This window comes from Coregonus clupeaformis, chromosome 37, assembly GCF_020615455.1.
Source record: "Coregonus clupeaformis isolate EN_2021a chromosome 37, ASM2061545v1, whole genome shotgun sequence".
Taxonomy (NCBI): domain Eukaryota; kingdom Metazoa; phylum Chordata; class Actinopteri; order Salmoniformes; family Salmonidae; genus Coregonus; species Coregonus clupeaformis.
This window is the reverse complement of record NC_059228.1, coordinates 16984804-17001847: the sequence shown is the minus strand read 5'-3', so window position 1 is coordinate 17001847 and position 17044 is coordinate 16984804. Positions and strand designations below refer to the sequence as shown.

Below are 17044 nucleotides of genomic sequence, written 5' to 3'. Positions count from 1 at the left end.
GTTTGAGGTTGTGGACAGGTGTCTTTTATACTGATAACAAGTTCAAACAGGTGCCATTAATACAGGTAACGAGTAGAGGACAGAGGAGCCTCTTAAAGAAGAAGTTACAGGTCTGTGAGAGCCAGAAATCTTGCTTGTTTGTAGGTGACCAAATACTTATTTTCCACCATAATTTGCAAATAAATTCATTAAAAATCCTACAATGTGATTTTCTGGAGAAAAAAAATCTCAATTTGTCTGTCATAGTTGACGTGTACCTATGATGAAAATTACAGGCCTCTCTCATCTTTTTAAGTGGGAGAACTTGTACAATTGGTGGCTGACTAAATACTTTTTCCCCCCACTGTACCTACTGAATTGATGGTTTTTGTTACTGTAAAATAAGTACTTGGTGACTATTGGCTGCTCATAGCTATAATATGAGGGTACTTGTGTGGTACTGTGTGGCTTTGTAGGACAGACACAATATATATGAGTGCAATAGATAGAGGGTGCTTTTTATCCTTTTTTGTAAATAATGTGAAATTATTCTGCATGCCCTCTTAACAAAATAAATATTTTGGACAATCCGTTACACTGTGTTATTTGTTTTGTTTTTATTTTATGTTCCACAATGCATGATCTTTGACACATTTACTGTTGGTTCTGTGAGAGATGTGAGACTACAATTTATGATATTTGAATTTCCTCTGATGGTCTAATACTGCCCACCAAGTTATTCCTTTCCTATAGTACGGAATGTTACTGGACAACCTTTGAAATGTGTCATTCAGTCAGGGACAGGACAGATACTGTCTCATAACAGGTGCACGCTGTACTATATACAGTTTGCACGGCACAAAATAACACTAATCTTTATGCCATGTAGATTTGGCAATCAATTTGGCAACATTGGCTGTTTCCCTAGCTATCCATCTGTCGTTATACGCAGAATTACTCTGAATTGACGCTCGTGAATGTAGACCACCAAGCACTATCCAATGAAACCGGAGACAGCTGGAGAAGTGAAAGCCAATCACGTAACGTTTCAAGCTATCGTTACACCCCTTTTACTTCTGGTCCAATGAGAGGAGATTCGGAAGTAGCGTGTAGAATCAACAATGTTGAGATTGTGAGAATGTTGACGGTTTGTGTTAAATTAGTAATCAGTTATATATTTGTGCCTGTTGGATGGTAGGATATAATCGATATTTTAGGGTGTCATCCTGCAAAGCCATCAGCATCATAAGGTTTTTGAATTTGTTGTCGTCGTACTTTTAGGAGTTTTGAACTCACTTTTTTTCTGGTTGGTGGAAGTCGGTTAGCTCCATTGCCTGGCACAAAGTTCATGTTAACGTTAGCCAGTGGGGTATTCATTACGGCGATTCTGTTGCAAAACGTTTCTTAAACAGAACAAACGGGGAGGGACCTACCTAAATTTGACCAATAGAAACTCTCGTTTTACACCCCAGCTACAGACAATGGCGTCGACTGAAAAAATGTGTTGCGTGGTCACGGTGTCTGAGTCTTTTTCTGATCAGAAACCAGTAAGCTGTAGTGGAGTCATCCTGAACTCACAGACTGGTCTCGTGCTATGCAATGGTCTTCTCTTCTCTCGCTTTATGAATGACAAGGACGCTCTCTCTTCAGATCACCGGTTCCTGCTACCAGACAGTTTCAGTAGCAAACTGAAAATTAGCCTAAACTTCCATGAACAGCGAGATTTGGACACAAACCAATGCGCATACCAGTCATGCACCGTTGCGGATAGCAACAGCACCTCGCGGCATCAGCACCAAGCGACAGCACAGCTATTGATGCTAGCTAACTGTTTTGAGTTCAAGAGTGCTTTTGAGAAGATCTTCAAAGAGTCTGATAAGTGGAGTTTTTACGGTGGGGAGGACGATGCAGAGATGGTTAGGGATTCAGAGTTTCTGAGCTGGTTTGCTGTGCTCAAGGTACCAGACTGTGTAACCCCCTTGTAGTCACGTGTTTTCTTTACAGTATTTTCATTCTTACCATTGAATGCTGATAGTCTAATGGTCTCTATTTGTCTAATGTATTTTGTCTTTTCATACAACGACAAAGGTACCAGCCTTGACCAAAGCGTCAAACGTCAACGGTGGAACCATACCGTGGGCGACCAGCTCCACTCTCCGGAAGGGATGCGCGGTCCTCGCCTGCGGCTCTCCCTTCGGCGCCTTCTGCCCCGATCTCTTCATGGGCACCCTAAGCAAGGGTATCATTAGTAACCTGGCCGGGGAAGATAACACTCTCATTCTCACTGACGCCCGCTGCCTGCCCGGTACAGAGGGAGGGGGGCTTTTCGTGTCCCACGGAGACCGAATGCACCTCGTCGGTTTGATCGTGTCCCCCTTGTGCTGGAAAGCCAGCGAGTGGATCGGGCTGACGCTTGTGTGCTCGCTTCAGATGATTCTGAGGAACATCACACAGTGTCTGAATATTCGCGATCCACACCAAGAGATCCAACACATACAGGAATCTACATACTTCTTTCAATCCTTACAGAGTGAAACTGAAACTCAGAAGTACCCCACAGTGTCCTTAGTAGACGCTGGACAATTCTGGGGCTCTGGGGTTCTGGTCAGTCCTCGGTTGGTGGTTACCTGTCGACATGTTGTCAATGGAAAACCTGTTGTCACCTTGAGATTCAACACCAATGACAGGTACCATGCAGCTATTTCACTCACCTGACCTATCTGCATCTCACATAACATTCAGTGATTCTGAAGATTCAACACCAAAAGCCGGTACTATTCTGTATGCATCTCATAGGAAGTTCAGTGATGCTGAAGCTCCGTGTATGCAAGTGTAGTGCAACCTCTGCCAAGAGGTCTTGTCCTTCATGATACAGGAGATATACTGCAGGGTTGTTGGTTCAAGTTTCACTTAAGCTGGTATACCGAAGAGAAATCCAGGGCAAACATAAAAAACTGTAACATTTATTCCATACCAGCATGAAGATGAAAGTAGTCCGCACAACATTATACAGATCAAAGTGAAGGCTCTGTCACTTTTACATTCCTTTCTTCCTCCCCATAGGTTTCATGCGGTGGTGGGTGATGTCCTGTACTCCACCAAGCCATCGTCTCCCTATGATGTAGCCGTGGTGCAGCTAAGACACCCTCCCCCGGAGGTAGTCGTGTCACGGTTGGCCACATCGTTTACACCAGGTAGGCATGATGTCACTGTCACACTGACTCCACTATGTGTATTCTTTCTCTCTGCACAAGAGGACAGCCAGAGGACAGCAAGCGGAGGATGGGCCTTTCCTCTGATTCTGGTTCTTCTCAAAACTGCCTGAAAGGAGGAAACCTTATCTTGCCATTGTGCTTCTGATTGCTCTTAGGGGTCTATAGGTCTACTAAGCTGGGTTACTGTAAAGCTCTTTGATGTAAAAAGGGCTTTATAAACTAAATGTGATTGAGATATTGAAATTATCTGGAAATAGGTGAGAGGGTGCCATTTGAGATGTCTCCTCATGTCGGTCCCTAGGTGAGGACGTGGTGGTGGTGGGTTACGGAGCTTTTGGCCAGCGCTGCGGTCCCTCTCTGACCAGTGGCATCCTGTCCAGGGCCATCAGCTGTCACGGCCAGGCCGTCATGCTGCAGACCACCGCTGCAGTGCAGGCAGGGGCCAGCGGAGGAGCTGTGGTGCGGGCAGGATCAGGAGAGCTGCTAGGTAAGCCATGGGTGGAGTTAGCCAACCCTACTCTTGGAGAGCTACCGGGTTTGTAGTCTTTAGTTCCAGCCCTGCTCTAAAACACCTGATTCACAGTCAGCTGATGAACAGCTAGGGCTGGAACAAAAGCCTGTACCCAGCTCTCCAGTAGAGATGGCAACTGCAGATTTTGAAAGAGTGATACTGTTTTTTAACAGCCGGGGGCACTGGTTGACCATATAAAATATGACAGTACTGTTAATGAATGGCTGTCCTATCTGTCTCTAATGCCACATTTCAGACCGTTCTCTCTCTAACCCAAACCTCATGGCTGATTGTCCTTATTGTATTCCAGGTCTGGTTTCCAGTAACACCAGAGACTTTACTGCCAAGGTAACCTACCCTCACCTGAACTTCAGTGTCCCAATGACTGTCCTGGAGCCATTGCTACGGAGATACGCCCAGAAGGGCGACATTGTTGTGTTCCGGGACTTGGATACGACCGATGAGGGAGTCAGGAGGGTGTGGAGGCTACAGGCTGCTCAGAGCAAACTGTGACTGAACACACACACACACACAGTACTTACTTACAAAGAGTCTAATAACTTGTCAGGCAATAACTTTCACATTTTTAGATTATTTCTCACTCTTCTATGATCTTGTTTTAAGGCGCAACTATTATCAGTTTGAAATGTGAGAAGGTTTATCTGCCATCATGTCATTTCTTAGGCTTGCTAACACCAGCCTCTCTAAGTCCTTGACAGTGAGTCACAGCTCGCTGTGTAATCACGTGGGTCGTGGATCAGTCAGACTAGTCATGTCTCTCCTCAATGTTACAGTACCACCACGATATGGTAACATGAATTACCACGACGAAGAGTGGACCAGAGCTGGCTAACGTTCCATCTCTGAAATACTGGTATTTCAAATGGGTTGATTTTAGTTCATACATGATTCATTCATACTACTCTCTGCTTTCTGATCCACTGACACTGTCTTCTTGTGTAACATAATTATTGTTCTCAGACAATAAAGATCTTATTTGATAGGATTGATTATGACCGATTTTTTTTTTTCTCAATGTCATACACACAGGTACCTATCTTATAAAACGAGCTATAGTGAGTCTTCACAGCATGAGAGCACATAAAGCTTTAGATACACAATCTCTACTACAGATTAGTACCGAACACCTTCATATTCTCTGTTTTCATACTGTACCAGTCTGGAGGTTAAATTCCTACTATTACAGTAAAGCAGCATAAAATTAAAACCATCGCTTAAGTGTCAGATTTACACATGGTAAAGTTACACACGGCTCGCTCCCGGCCAGGCGGGATGGGAGGAGAAATCTGATTATCTGACATGTTGCACAGACTGATTGGTCCCTTTGGGTAGCTCAGAGGAAAAGGCTGTCAAGATCCCTTTTCACACATCTGTTATTCTCTCCCCAAAAAGGCTTATAGACGTTAGACCTGGGTTCAAGTACTATTTGAAATAATTGCAAATACTTTGGCTGGGTTTTATTGAGCTCCCCCGATGCAATAAACCAATAGAATAGCCCATCTGGCATGCAAGGTAGGCTAGAGCAAACGTTCAAAGTTTTTGAAAGATTTCAAATAGTATTTGAACCTGTTGTAGACACTCTGAGGTAACACTTTATTAGGGTTCTAAATCTGTATCTCAAAGTTCAGCGTTACAGCGTGATAGAAATTTAAAGGCAATGTTCCCACGTTAGCGGAGACTGCATTCACTGTAAACGCTGCATATGTCAGCTCACACGGAAATTACCTTTAAATGTATATCCCGGATTCTATCATGGCAGAAATATGATTAAAAAGGATTGATTACTTTTCCATTTTAAAAAGTACATTGCCAGACAGTAGAGCTAAACAGGGTTTAGAAAGCTATGAAGGCTCATACTAAACCTATGACAACATAAAGCGCCATGGTTACTGGTTTACATGGTAGTAGTTTACAGGGAAAGGAGCTGAGAAATGCCTTCAAGACGCTGGGTAGAATGGGCCTCTTTATGCTATTGTGTTTTTAGAATTGCAGGTGTGCGATATACAGCCTGGATCCTGTTTCAGCTACATTTTTCACATACAATGTACATTTATTACACACAGTGTAACATATGTTTGCTAGCCTCCTATTGATGTAAGCTTCAGAAGCTGCAGAAAAATGGAAGTGAACTGAACTGCTGGACACAACAGAACAACAGTACGGAGTGGAGTGGACAAAAGGCCAAGGAGTGGATAATCGCTCATGGACAGATTCACGTGTAAACGGAGAGAACGGGCAGTGACAACTTTTGCAATAATTTTACTTCTGGGAAAAAGAGATTAAGGAGAGGACAGTATGACAGAGGAGTATGGTGGCCTGGTAGGGCCAAATAGAACCAATGTATTTTATTATTAAACACAATGTTGATCCACAGATGATACAATGGACACTTGTCAATCAAGCAGTACTGTCTGCCAGTATCTCAAGGCATTAGCAATACAGAACTAATAATAATAATAGTGACAAATCTGTCTTCAGACACACTTACTCACATATAGGAGTGTAGAGTGAGAAACTTTATTTTACTAGACTTGAGACAGAGCACTACTGTCATAGGTGAGCTGAAGCATACGGGATGGAATGGGGATAGTTAAATTATGCAATAGGAATAGACAATGAGTATAAAGTGGATTCCTCTCCTCATCTCCTCTCCTTCTGCACTGATCTGAAAGCACTGGGTTGGTGAAAACAGTAAGGCGAAAGCCTGACGGAAATGGGTTTTTACCTGTCCAGTTCTTTCATATCAGCGCAGAGAAAGAAGGAAATAAAGGATAGGAGCCAATGGGAGGAAGCCACTTTTTACTAATTGAGAAGCACCCAAAAGCACATCCAGTTCCTAACATGAGCACATAAAGGCAGGAAGCAGCTGGAGGTTAACTTTAAATGTTCAGCTGCTAAAAACTTATCCAGGAGAAAGTTGTCTTGCACATACAACAGAAAAAAGAACAAAGATATTCACAAGGATTTAGGACACATCTCCTGACTTGTCAGACCACAGTTTCTAGCTATTGATATCCCACATTGTCACCCCCCCACTCTCCAACCCCCCACCAATTTTTGAAATTGTGTCCATCTCTTGAGGTTTTCAGGATCATTATTTGTGTGTGTGTGTGTGTGTGTGTGTATTTGTGTGTGTGTGTAAGAGAGCGAGAGAGAAGTTGAGATGCTCCGGTAGTAATGTTGGACCAGCTAGACTTCATTGTTTTCTTCACCAAATATATCCTTCATCATCTGCCTCTCCCACCTCTCCTTCCTCCTCCTCTGCATTCTCCTCCGCTTCTTTATCTTCCTCATCCTCCCATCCGACCCCACTGCCAAAATCACCTGAATATGCCACCGCCTCATCTGGAAAAGAGGGTGAGACAGAGCGAGAGAGAGACAGAGAGAGAGAGAGAGAGAGAGAGAGAGAGAGAGAGAGAGAGAGAGAGAGACAGACAGAGAGAGACAGACAGAGAGAGACAGAGAGAGACAGAGAGAGAGACAGACAGAGAGAGAGAGGCAGACAGAGAGAGAGACAGAGAGAGAGAGAGCGAGACAGACAGACAGAGTGATGAGAAGAGAAGGAAGTGAGAGATTGAATTAACCAATGTATCTGTATCCAAATATGATACTTCATTCACACTTCTGTTCCCTGTATTGATCAATTCCATCCATTTAATCCGATGGGAAAAAAACACTGAAATACATTTGTTTAAAACAAACATTGAAAGAGGTGAAGTAAAGGGTATTTGTTTGACTTTGTCTGGGTTTTAATGGCTGTTTCTGAACCCTGCCGCAGGAACCATTCTAATCAGCAGCAGGTTCCGTCCAGCCAGGTGACCATTTTATCTTGAAATACTTTTCTCTCAGCGACAAGCAGCCCTTTAGAATGCAAATGATCCCTGATAACATGATTTGAATGTGGCACTGCATAAACTCACTTCTTAATCCCCATTGATGCGTATCAAAGTAGCATAGTGGAGGTATATACCTATCAGCAGACACTCTTATCCAGAGCGACTTACAGGAGCAATTGAGGTTATGTGCCTTGCTCAAGGGAACAGCAACAGATTTTTCACCTAGTCTGCTTGGGGATTCAAACCAGCGACCTTTCGGTTACTGGCCCAACGCTCTTACCCACTAGGCTACCTGCCGCCCCAATTATCCATTATGTAGTACAATAGAGAAATCATGCACAAAGTAGCCTACACAATCACAAAGTAGGTGAAATATATTCACATGCGCTCCGCACACATAGCCTAGTTTCAGCGGAATATCATCTGCAGGCAGCAAGAGCGCGCAGCTCTCAGTAGCCGGTAGGTAGGAAAGACGTTTCAACTTATGACATCTACCAGTAAATGCTAACTAAGGCAACAATGGGTATGCAAACCAGGTATTGACAAAGTTTGGTCCGAAATCTTGGTTAGTAGGCTATTTGTGATGTGCAATTCAGTCATCATGAGCTGTTTGCATCAGGGGCACAGGCATGAGTGGGCTTGGGTGGACACAGGCCCACCCACCTGGGAGCCAGGCCCTGCTAGGCCCACCCAATGAGATTGAGCAAAAACTAAAAAATAATAAATTATTATTACAAAAAACATAGTTCCACTCACCAGATGATGATAATTTGAAACAACCCTTTACTGCTGTCAATGAACAAAAGCGCCCTCTTTGGCCTCATGGGTGGAATGTTATTAATATTTTTCATAATTTCATAATTAATAAAGATTTTTTCAAAAAACCCGGTGTTTCTATGTTAAACAGTTTTGTTATATTTCAGTCGTCTGTGATGTATATAAAGTGTAATATTGGGATGCAAACTAAAAATTTAATACATTTCAACTCTATATCTGACATCGTACAGGTGTCTTCTTTTTTGTAAGCCCATAACCATGTGTGTGAGGTGTATACTTTTGTTTCAAAGTAGATTTCTTTAAGACTACCAAGAACCACTCTGTGTGGCCCTGATTTAGCCCACTGCAGTAAAAGGTTAACTTCTTGTTTAAAGCTATTAATGAAAAGGGAGAAGCTAACAAATTAGCAACAACATCCTCTTCGATAACACCTGCTGCAGCCGCTGCAAACTAGGCTACAACAAAAGATAACTAGCTAGACCGTGTAAAGACGGTCCCACCCATTACAAGTCAAAATGTGATTGGTTGATTCCACTGTCACTCCAACATTTTGCCCTAAAACAGTTGAATGGCAGATGCCTTCTATCAAGTTTCTGATGGACTAGCCAATGGCTGACTTACATAGCTAGATAGGTTTATCTCCCAAGAGATGACCAAAGAAAAATCCTGATTGGATATTTTTTTATCTTCAGCATTAACCCTTTCCTTTCCAACAAAAACTGAAGAGATTCAATCAGAACATAATTGAAAAGAATAATATCATAAAAATTATTATTGTTATTATTATTTTATAAATCCTTAGCCCTTCATAGAATACCCTCATTGTTCACCACTGTGTTTGGGTTAGTAATAATTTGTAGATTGGCTCTATTTGCCCTCAGCATGCATTCTTTTCACCATTCTAAATGTCTAAAGAATCCATATGTTCTTCTGAAATATGAACACAGAAATACTGGATATTTTGAACTCTTATTATGGTGGTGATTTGACAAAATTACAATCATGGTCTTGAATTGGACTCGCATTTTTCTGGTCTCGGTCTTGATTCGGTTTTGGACCCCTTGTCCCCCTCCGGTCTTGGTCTTGACTCGGACTCAATTTCCTCCGGTCTTGGTCTTGAATCTGTCTCGCCTTAGGTGATCTCGAACACAACACTGCTCATTACTGTAAGTCGCTCTGGATAAGAGTGTCTGCTAACTGTGTATGGGTATCAATACTGATTGTGTGTGGTGGTCTGTAGCCTACTAAGTATGTGAGTGGGGTTCTATACTGAGTGTGTGCCAGGGGGGTTCAGCAATTGAACCCTGATTGTCTCTTACCACAGTCGGGGTTGCCATGGATTCTGGAGCTGGCTAGTTCCCCTCCCTGTTGGTCGACACACCAGCATTCTCCCCTGGCCTGATCACACTGCAGCTTCCTGTAGTATCCATCCTCATTACAGCTAGGGATAAACAAGCCTGACATGCACACACACACACACAAAGATGATATTACATATGGAGGCACACATGCTTTTTTAGACAGAATAAATATATGTTTGCATTTTGGTGTATGTGATGTTAAATTATCATAGCCTACTCTGTTACATATAAAATAATTAGTGTTTGTATTACAGACTATTAATGATCCTATGGTTTGATTAATTTAAGAAAACATTTAGTGGTTTGTATTAGAATATTTTTTTTAAACATAGAAAAAAAAAACTACTTGTCACATGATTGTAAAAACAAACTGCAGTTTTGGAACTTGATAGTCCAACAATAGACCTGCAAATCACTGGTATGCTAATAACCCCAAGATTTTGTACAAATATAGCACCCCTTTCCTCAGCAGTCATTCATTTATGAGGAGGTCCCCAAGAAGGAGCTACAATGGAACCTAACTTTGTCCTCTCTGTGCGTGGAAACAGAATCCTGGTGCATGGGGGCTACACCTACAGAAAAGAATGAGATATGGCCAACATATCCTTCTGGAAATGTACAGAGTACAATTCGTACTCATACTCGTGGTTATCTCCCAGTTGTCGGGAGACCACAACCACATCCCGGACGGAAAGCAGATAGCAGTCTGACATGTACTCAAAGCATGCCCGGACCAACTGGCAAGTGTCTTCACTGACATTTTCAACATCTCCCTGATCGAGTCTGTAATACCTACATGTTTCAAGCAAATCAAATCAAATTTTATTTGTCACATACACGTGTTTAGCAGATGTTATTGCGGGTGTAGCGAAATGCTTGTGCTTCTAGCTCCGACAGTGCAGTAATATCTAACAAGTAATATCTAACAATTTCACAACATATACACAATACACACACATTTAAGAATATATACATATATGGGCAAGCAATGACAGAGCGGCATGGACTAAGACACAGTAGAATATTATAAAATAGAATACAGTATATACATATGAGATGAGTAGTGCAAGATATGTAAACATTACCAAAGTGACTAGTGTTCCATTTCTTAAAGTGGCCAGTGATTTCAATAGGGAGCAGCAGCCTCTAATGTGCTAGTGATGGCTATTTAACAGTCTGATGGCCTTGAGATAGAAGCTGTTTTTCATTCTCTCGGTCCCAGCTTTGATGCACCTGTACTGACCTTGCCTTCTGGATGATAGCGGGGTGAACAGGCAGTGGCTCGGGTGGTTGATGTCCTTGATGATCTTTTTGGCCTTCCTGTGACATCGGGTGCTGTAGGTGTCTTGGAGGGCGGGTAGTTTGCCCCCGGTAATGCATTCGGCAGACCGCACCACCCTCTGGAGAGCCCTGCGGTTGTGGGCGGTGCAGTTGCCGTACCAGGCTGTGATACAGCCCGACAGGATGCTCTCAATTGTGCATCTGTAAAAGTTTGTGAGGGTTTTAGGTGCCAAGCCAAATTTCTTCAGCCTGCTGAGGTTGAAGAGGCTCTGTTGCGCCTTCTTCACCACACTGTCTGCGTGGGTGGACCATTTCAGTTTGTCAGTGATGTGTATGCCAAGGAACTTGAAGCTTTCCACCTTCTCCACTGCGGTCCTGTCGATGTGGATAGGGGGGTGCACCCTCTGCTGTTTCCTGAAGTCCACGATCATCTCCTTTGTTTTGTTGACGTTAAGTTGACCACCATAGTCCCTGCGCCTAAGGAAGCGAAGATAACCTGCCTAAATGATTACTGCCCCGTAGCACTCACGTCGGTAGCCATGAAGTGCTTTGAAAGGCTGGTCATGGCTCACATCAACACCATCATCCCGGAAGCGCATACCGCCAAAACAGATCCACAGATGATGCAATCTTAATCGCACTCCACGCTGCCCTTTCCCACCTGGACACCTATGTGAGAATGCTGTTCATTGACTACAGCTCAGCGTTCAACACCATAGTGCCCACAGGGCTCATCACTAAGCTAAGGAGCCTGGGACTAAACACCTCCCTCTGCAACTGGATCCTGGACTTCCTGACGGCCGCCCCCAGGTGGTAAGGATAGGCAACAACACATCTGCCACGTTGATCCTCAACACTGGTACGTGCTTAGTCCCATCCTGTACTCCCTGTTCACCCACGACTGCAAAGCCAAACACGACTCCAACACCATCATTAAGTTTGCTGACGACGCAACAGTCGTAGGCCTGATCACCGACAACGATGAGACAGCCTATAGGAAGGAGGTCAGAGACACAACAACCTCTCCTCAATGTGAGCAAGACAAAGGAGCTGATCGTGGATTAGAGAAAAAGGCGGGCCGAACAGGCCCCCATTAACATCGACAGGGCTGTAGTGGAGCGGGTCGAGAGTTTCAAGTTCCTTGGTGTCCACATCACCAACAAACTATCATGGTCCAAACACACCAAGACAGTCATGAAGAGGGCACGACAACACCTTTTCCCACTCAGGAGACTGAAAAGATTTGGCATGGGTCCCCAGAGCCTCAAAAAGTTATACAGCTGCACCATCGAGAGCATCCTGACCGGTTGCATCACCGCCTGGTATGGCAACTGCTCGGCAACTGACCGCAAGGCGCTACAGAGGGTAGTGCGTACGGCCCAGTACATCACTGGGGCCAAGCCTCCTGCCATCCAGGACCTATATATTAGGTGGTGTCAGAGGAAGGCCCAAAAAATTGTCAAAGACTCCATTCACCAAAGTCATAGACTGTTCTCTCTGCTACCGCACGGCAAGCGGTACCGGAGCGCCAAGTCTAGGACCAAATTGCTCCTTAACAGCTTCTACCCCCAAGCCATAAGACTACTGAACAATTAATCAAATGGCCACCCGGACTATTTAACTCTTTCTTGAACTGCATTGTTGGTTAAGGGCTTGTAAGTAAGCATGTCACGGTAAGGTTGTATTCGGCACATGTGACAAATACAATTTTATTTTATTTTATTTTATTGTACTGAACAACATGAAAAAGAGGAGTTTGGAGACCAAGGAAAGCACACTGCACGTTTTGGAGTCTGCTACACCGGCCATGTCAGATGTTGTCAGGCATGATTTGCCCTCAGAAAATAACTTCAAAATCTGTATACAGAGGCACAGGCAAAAGAACAAAGAAGAGCAGATGCAGGTACCGGCTACAGTCCCTGGGAGCCATGGCATGGCAGCTGGTGGAGACCAGGTTGGACCTGCAAGTCTCCCCAATCCTGTCACCCCTGAAGTGGATCCAGTCATCCCTCAGGTGGGGAGCACGACGGGGGGAGGCCCGGCAACCCTCTCCAACCTGGTCATACCTGAGATCTACCATACTACACATCATGGAGAGCTGTTTCTTCAGCACGACAGTGGGCCAGGCCCAGACAGGATTCTGATCTTCACAACTAAAGACAACTTGGAATTAATGTGTGACTGCGAGCACTGGTTTGCCAATGGAACATTCAATAAGGTCCCACCTCCGTTCCAGCAGGTGTACACCATCCTTGGGATGGACACATATTGACGGGATATGCGACAGGAGACTGTGCTTGTAGCAGCCATTAGTATGCTGCCCGATAGGTCTGAGGTAGGCCTAGGTATAATCATTTACTAGCATATTAATGTTGTTTTAAAAGGATAGTTTTGCTTCTTTTCGACTTCCCTGGGCTGTGGATATTTCCTCCCAACAGTTTTTAGAATGTGTGTTAGCTAGTTATTTAGGAAGGTCCAGAATAACAATACGAATCTGGCTAGCATTTTTGGAGAACGTAGCAATGCTAGTGGAAATGGGTAGTTTCAGGGAGTGATGCATTCAAAAACATAAATTAAGTTAATTTAAAAAATATATATTTGAGGTGGAAATGCAATCTAACATCCTATTTTCTTTTCGTTGCATACAGTTGTGCGTTCCAGGAACTGAAGAAATTGAACCCGGATCTGAAGCCAGAATCTGTCTTGACTGACTTCGAGCCAGCAGCTCCCGTAAAGGCCTTCAAGAATGTGTTTCCGGGGTGTCTACAACCGGGGTTGCTTCTTCCATCTGGGTCCACTCTTCAGAGGGTAACTGTCCCGCTGTCCTAAGGTGGCATCAAAGTACAGCAGCGACCCCGACTTCGCCCTCTAGATGCTCCACACGCTCGCATTTGTCCCGTCCGCTGATATGATGAGATGTTTCAAGGAGATGGAGGAAACTCTGGTCTTTCAGGACCCAGCGTTGTCCACATTTGTGGCCGACTTTGAGGACACATGGATTGGGCGCCCGATGGGAAAGGGTCAAAGAAGCCAAAGAAGAGCACCGGAATTTACCATAGGTATGTCCTTGTCTGGATGTCTTTAGGCCAATAATGTTATTGGGCCACGCAATGTTATACTACTAATAACACTAAATAGGCTAACAAATAAGCCCTACAAATAGGTTAATAATTATATACTAATAATAATGTTAGTATAATATGCTATGTTAGTATAATGTTAGTATGATAGGCTATTGCAACAAGGTTGATGACAACAGCAAATGGGTGTCTAACATGTTTCTATCTTTTGATTACAGAAATGTGGAACTACTACGATGCTGTCCTGAAGGACATGGGGAAGACCAATAACGTCACAAAGGGATGGTGTCAGTCGTTTGTGGGGCGTCTTACCGATACTACAGTGACACAACCCACAATTTGCCAGTTCCTCAATGCCTTGCAACTACAACAACATAGGACGTCACTACAGAGGGAGCAGGAACTCGCTGGTATTCTACATCCACTAAAGTTGTGTCACGTGCGCAGCCGGCAGCAGGAATTGAAGCGACTCGTGGAGGACTACCAGAATAAACCACTGGAGGAGTATCTGAGAGGCATCGCCACCTTCAACCACACTGCTATGACTGCTATGCAACACTTCAGAACAGAGAGCACCTTTAAACTGGCATACCTCCCCATGGCACTGCACTGGACGGGTCCTTACTGCATTGTTCATTCAGGCCTTTTTGTTGTTGTTATTTGCCTTCTTTGGTGCTTATTATTTTGTATCATTTTGTTGGAGAACCAGGCTATTTGTAAATAAAACAATTGTCATTGTGAATTATGGTTTTGCTTCATTCATTCTGTTGAATCCAGATATCCATATCTAAAAAGCATTTGAATTGATGATGTGTGTAGGTTATCATATACACTTAATTTGACTTACTTAGGCCAGTCAGCTATACGTTCTGGCGAACCATCATACCTAATCACGGTCAGTGTAAGTGTAGTGTAGCTTAAATTATACTTTATGTATGCAGCATTTGTTTGCTGCAGCCAATTTCAAATGTCCTATTCCATGAATACAAATCCATTCATTGAGAAGGCATGGGATGGAGTGGAATAACTGTGTAGTCAGCACCATAGAAATAGAATGGCAATGTATTTCTAATATTCTATGGTCAGCATACTACTGCTGCACCAAAGGGCTGGCTAATAACTAGAGAACAAGGACACACATGCTATGAATCTGGACTAGTTCACCTTTACAAGATTACTGAGACTTAAGCACTGACACTTTAGAATACAGTGGGGGAAAAAAGTATTTAGTCAGCCACCAATTGTGCAAGTTCTCCCACTTAAAAAGATGAGAGAGGCCTGTAATTTTTTATCATAGGTACACGTCAACTATGACAGACAAAATGAGAAAAAGAAATCCAGAAAATCACATTGTAGGATTTTTAATGAATTTATTTGCAAATTATGGTGGAAAATAAGTATTTGGTCAATAACAAAAGTTTCTCAATACTTTGTTATATACCCTTTGTTGGCAATGACACAGGTCAAACGTTTTCTGTAAGTCTTCACAAGGTTTTCACACACTGTTGCTGGTATTTTGGCCCATTCCTCCATGCAGATCTCCTCTAGAGCAGTGATGTTTTGGGGCTGTCGCTGGGTAACACAGACTTTCAACTCCCTCCAAAGATTTTCTATGGGGTTGAGATCTGGAGACTGGCTAGGCCACTCCAGGACCTTGAAATGCTTCTTACGAAGCCACTCCATCGTTGCCCGGGCGGTGTGTTTGGGATCATTGTCATGCTGAAAGACCCAGCCACGTTTCATCTTCAATGCCCTTGCTGATGGAAGGAGGTTTTCACTCAAAATCTCACGGTACATGGCCCCATTCATTCTTTCCTTTACACGGATCAGTCGTCCTGGTCCCTTTGCAGAAAAACAGCCCCAAAGCATGATGTTTCCACCCCCATGCTTCACAGTAGGTATGGTGTTCTTTGGATGCAACTCAGCATTCTTTGTCCTCCAAACACAACGAGTTGAGTTTTTACCAAAAAGTTATATTTTGGTTTCATCTGACCATATGACATTCTCCCAATCCTCTTCTGGATCATCCAAATGCACTCTAGCAAACTTCAGACGGGCCTGGGCGTCTGGCACTGCAGGATTTGAGTCCCTGGCGGCGTAGTGTGTTACTGATGGTAGGCTTTGTTACTTTGGTCCCAGCTCTCTGCAGGTCATTCACTAGGTCCCCCCGTGTGGTTCTGGGATTTTTGCTCACCGTTCTTGTGATCATTTTGACCCCACGGGGTGAGATCTTGCGTGGAGCCCCAGATCGAGGGAGATTATCAGTGGTCTTGTAGGTCTTCCATTTCCTAATATTTGCTCCCACAGTTGATTTCTTCAAACCAAGCTGCTTACCTATTGCAGATTCAGTCTTCCCAGGCTGGTGCAGGTCTACAATTTTGTTTCTGGTGTCCTTTGACAGCTCTTTGGTCTTGGCCATAGTGGAGTTTGGAGTGTGACTGTTTGAGGTTGTGGACAGGTGTCTATTATACTGATAACAAGTTTAAACAGGTGTCATTAATACAGGTAACGAGTGGAGGACAGAGGAGCCTCTTAAAGAAGAAGTTACAGGTCTGTGAGAGCCAGAAATCTTGCTTGTTTGTAGGTGACCAAATACTTATTTTCCACCATAATTTGCAAATAAATTCATTAAAAATCCTACAATGTGATTTTCTGGAGAAAAAAAATCTCAATTTGTCTGTCATAGTTGACGTGTACCTATGATGAAAATTACAGGCCTCTCTCATCTTTTTAAGTGGGAGAACTTGCACAATTGGTGGCTGACTAAATACTTTTTTCCCCCACTGTATATCAGCATTTATTTGTAGGTTATTATAATATAAGATATGCACCACTCTTTTATCAGCATCCTACTGAGGAACAGAAATTGCTCCCCAAAAAGGGATGAAATTGGGATAGAATGTCACTTCTATCTAAGTAAATGCAGAATAAGGTGAAAAATGTGTTAACCCTTTACACTCGTACCTGTATACGGGTTGAAAAT

The 17044-nt window shown here is 43.5% G+C and overlaps 2 protein-coding genes across 4 annotated transcripts in view; one reads left to right on the top strand and one right to left on the bottom strand.

The window, feature by feature from the left end:
- Positions 1-1143: 1143 nt before the first annotated feature.
- Positions 1144-4711, top strand: tysnd1 (trypsin like peroxisomal matrix peptidase 1). The gene is made up of 5 exons (XM_041867008.2): positions 1144-1937; positions 2068-2666; positions 3043-3173; positions 3496-3681; positions 4016-4711. The coding sequence occupies exons 1-5, from the start codon at positions 1461-1463 to the stop codon at positions 4216-4218; spliced, it is 1596 nt and encodes a 531-aa protein (XP_041722942.1). The 5' UTR covers positions 1144-1460; the 3' UTR covers positions 4219-4711.
- A 2048-nt stretch (positions 4712-6759) lies between these two features.
- LOC121553695 (testican-2) overlaps positions 6760-17044 on the bottom strand; it is a 68893-nt gene continuing 58608 nt past the window's right edge. For all 3 annotated transcript variants that reach the window (XM_041867009.2, XM_041867011.2, XM_041867012.2), the window contains 2 exons: positions 9659-9796; positions 6760-7071 (listed from right to left, as the gene is read on the bottom strand). In XM_041867009.2, the coding sequence (XP_041722943.1) occupies positions 6935-7071; positions 9659-9796 (275 nt within the window). In that variant the 3' untranslated portion in view covers positions 6760-6934. The remainder of the gene's footprint in view (positions 7072-9658; positions 9797-17044) is intronic.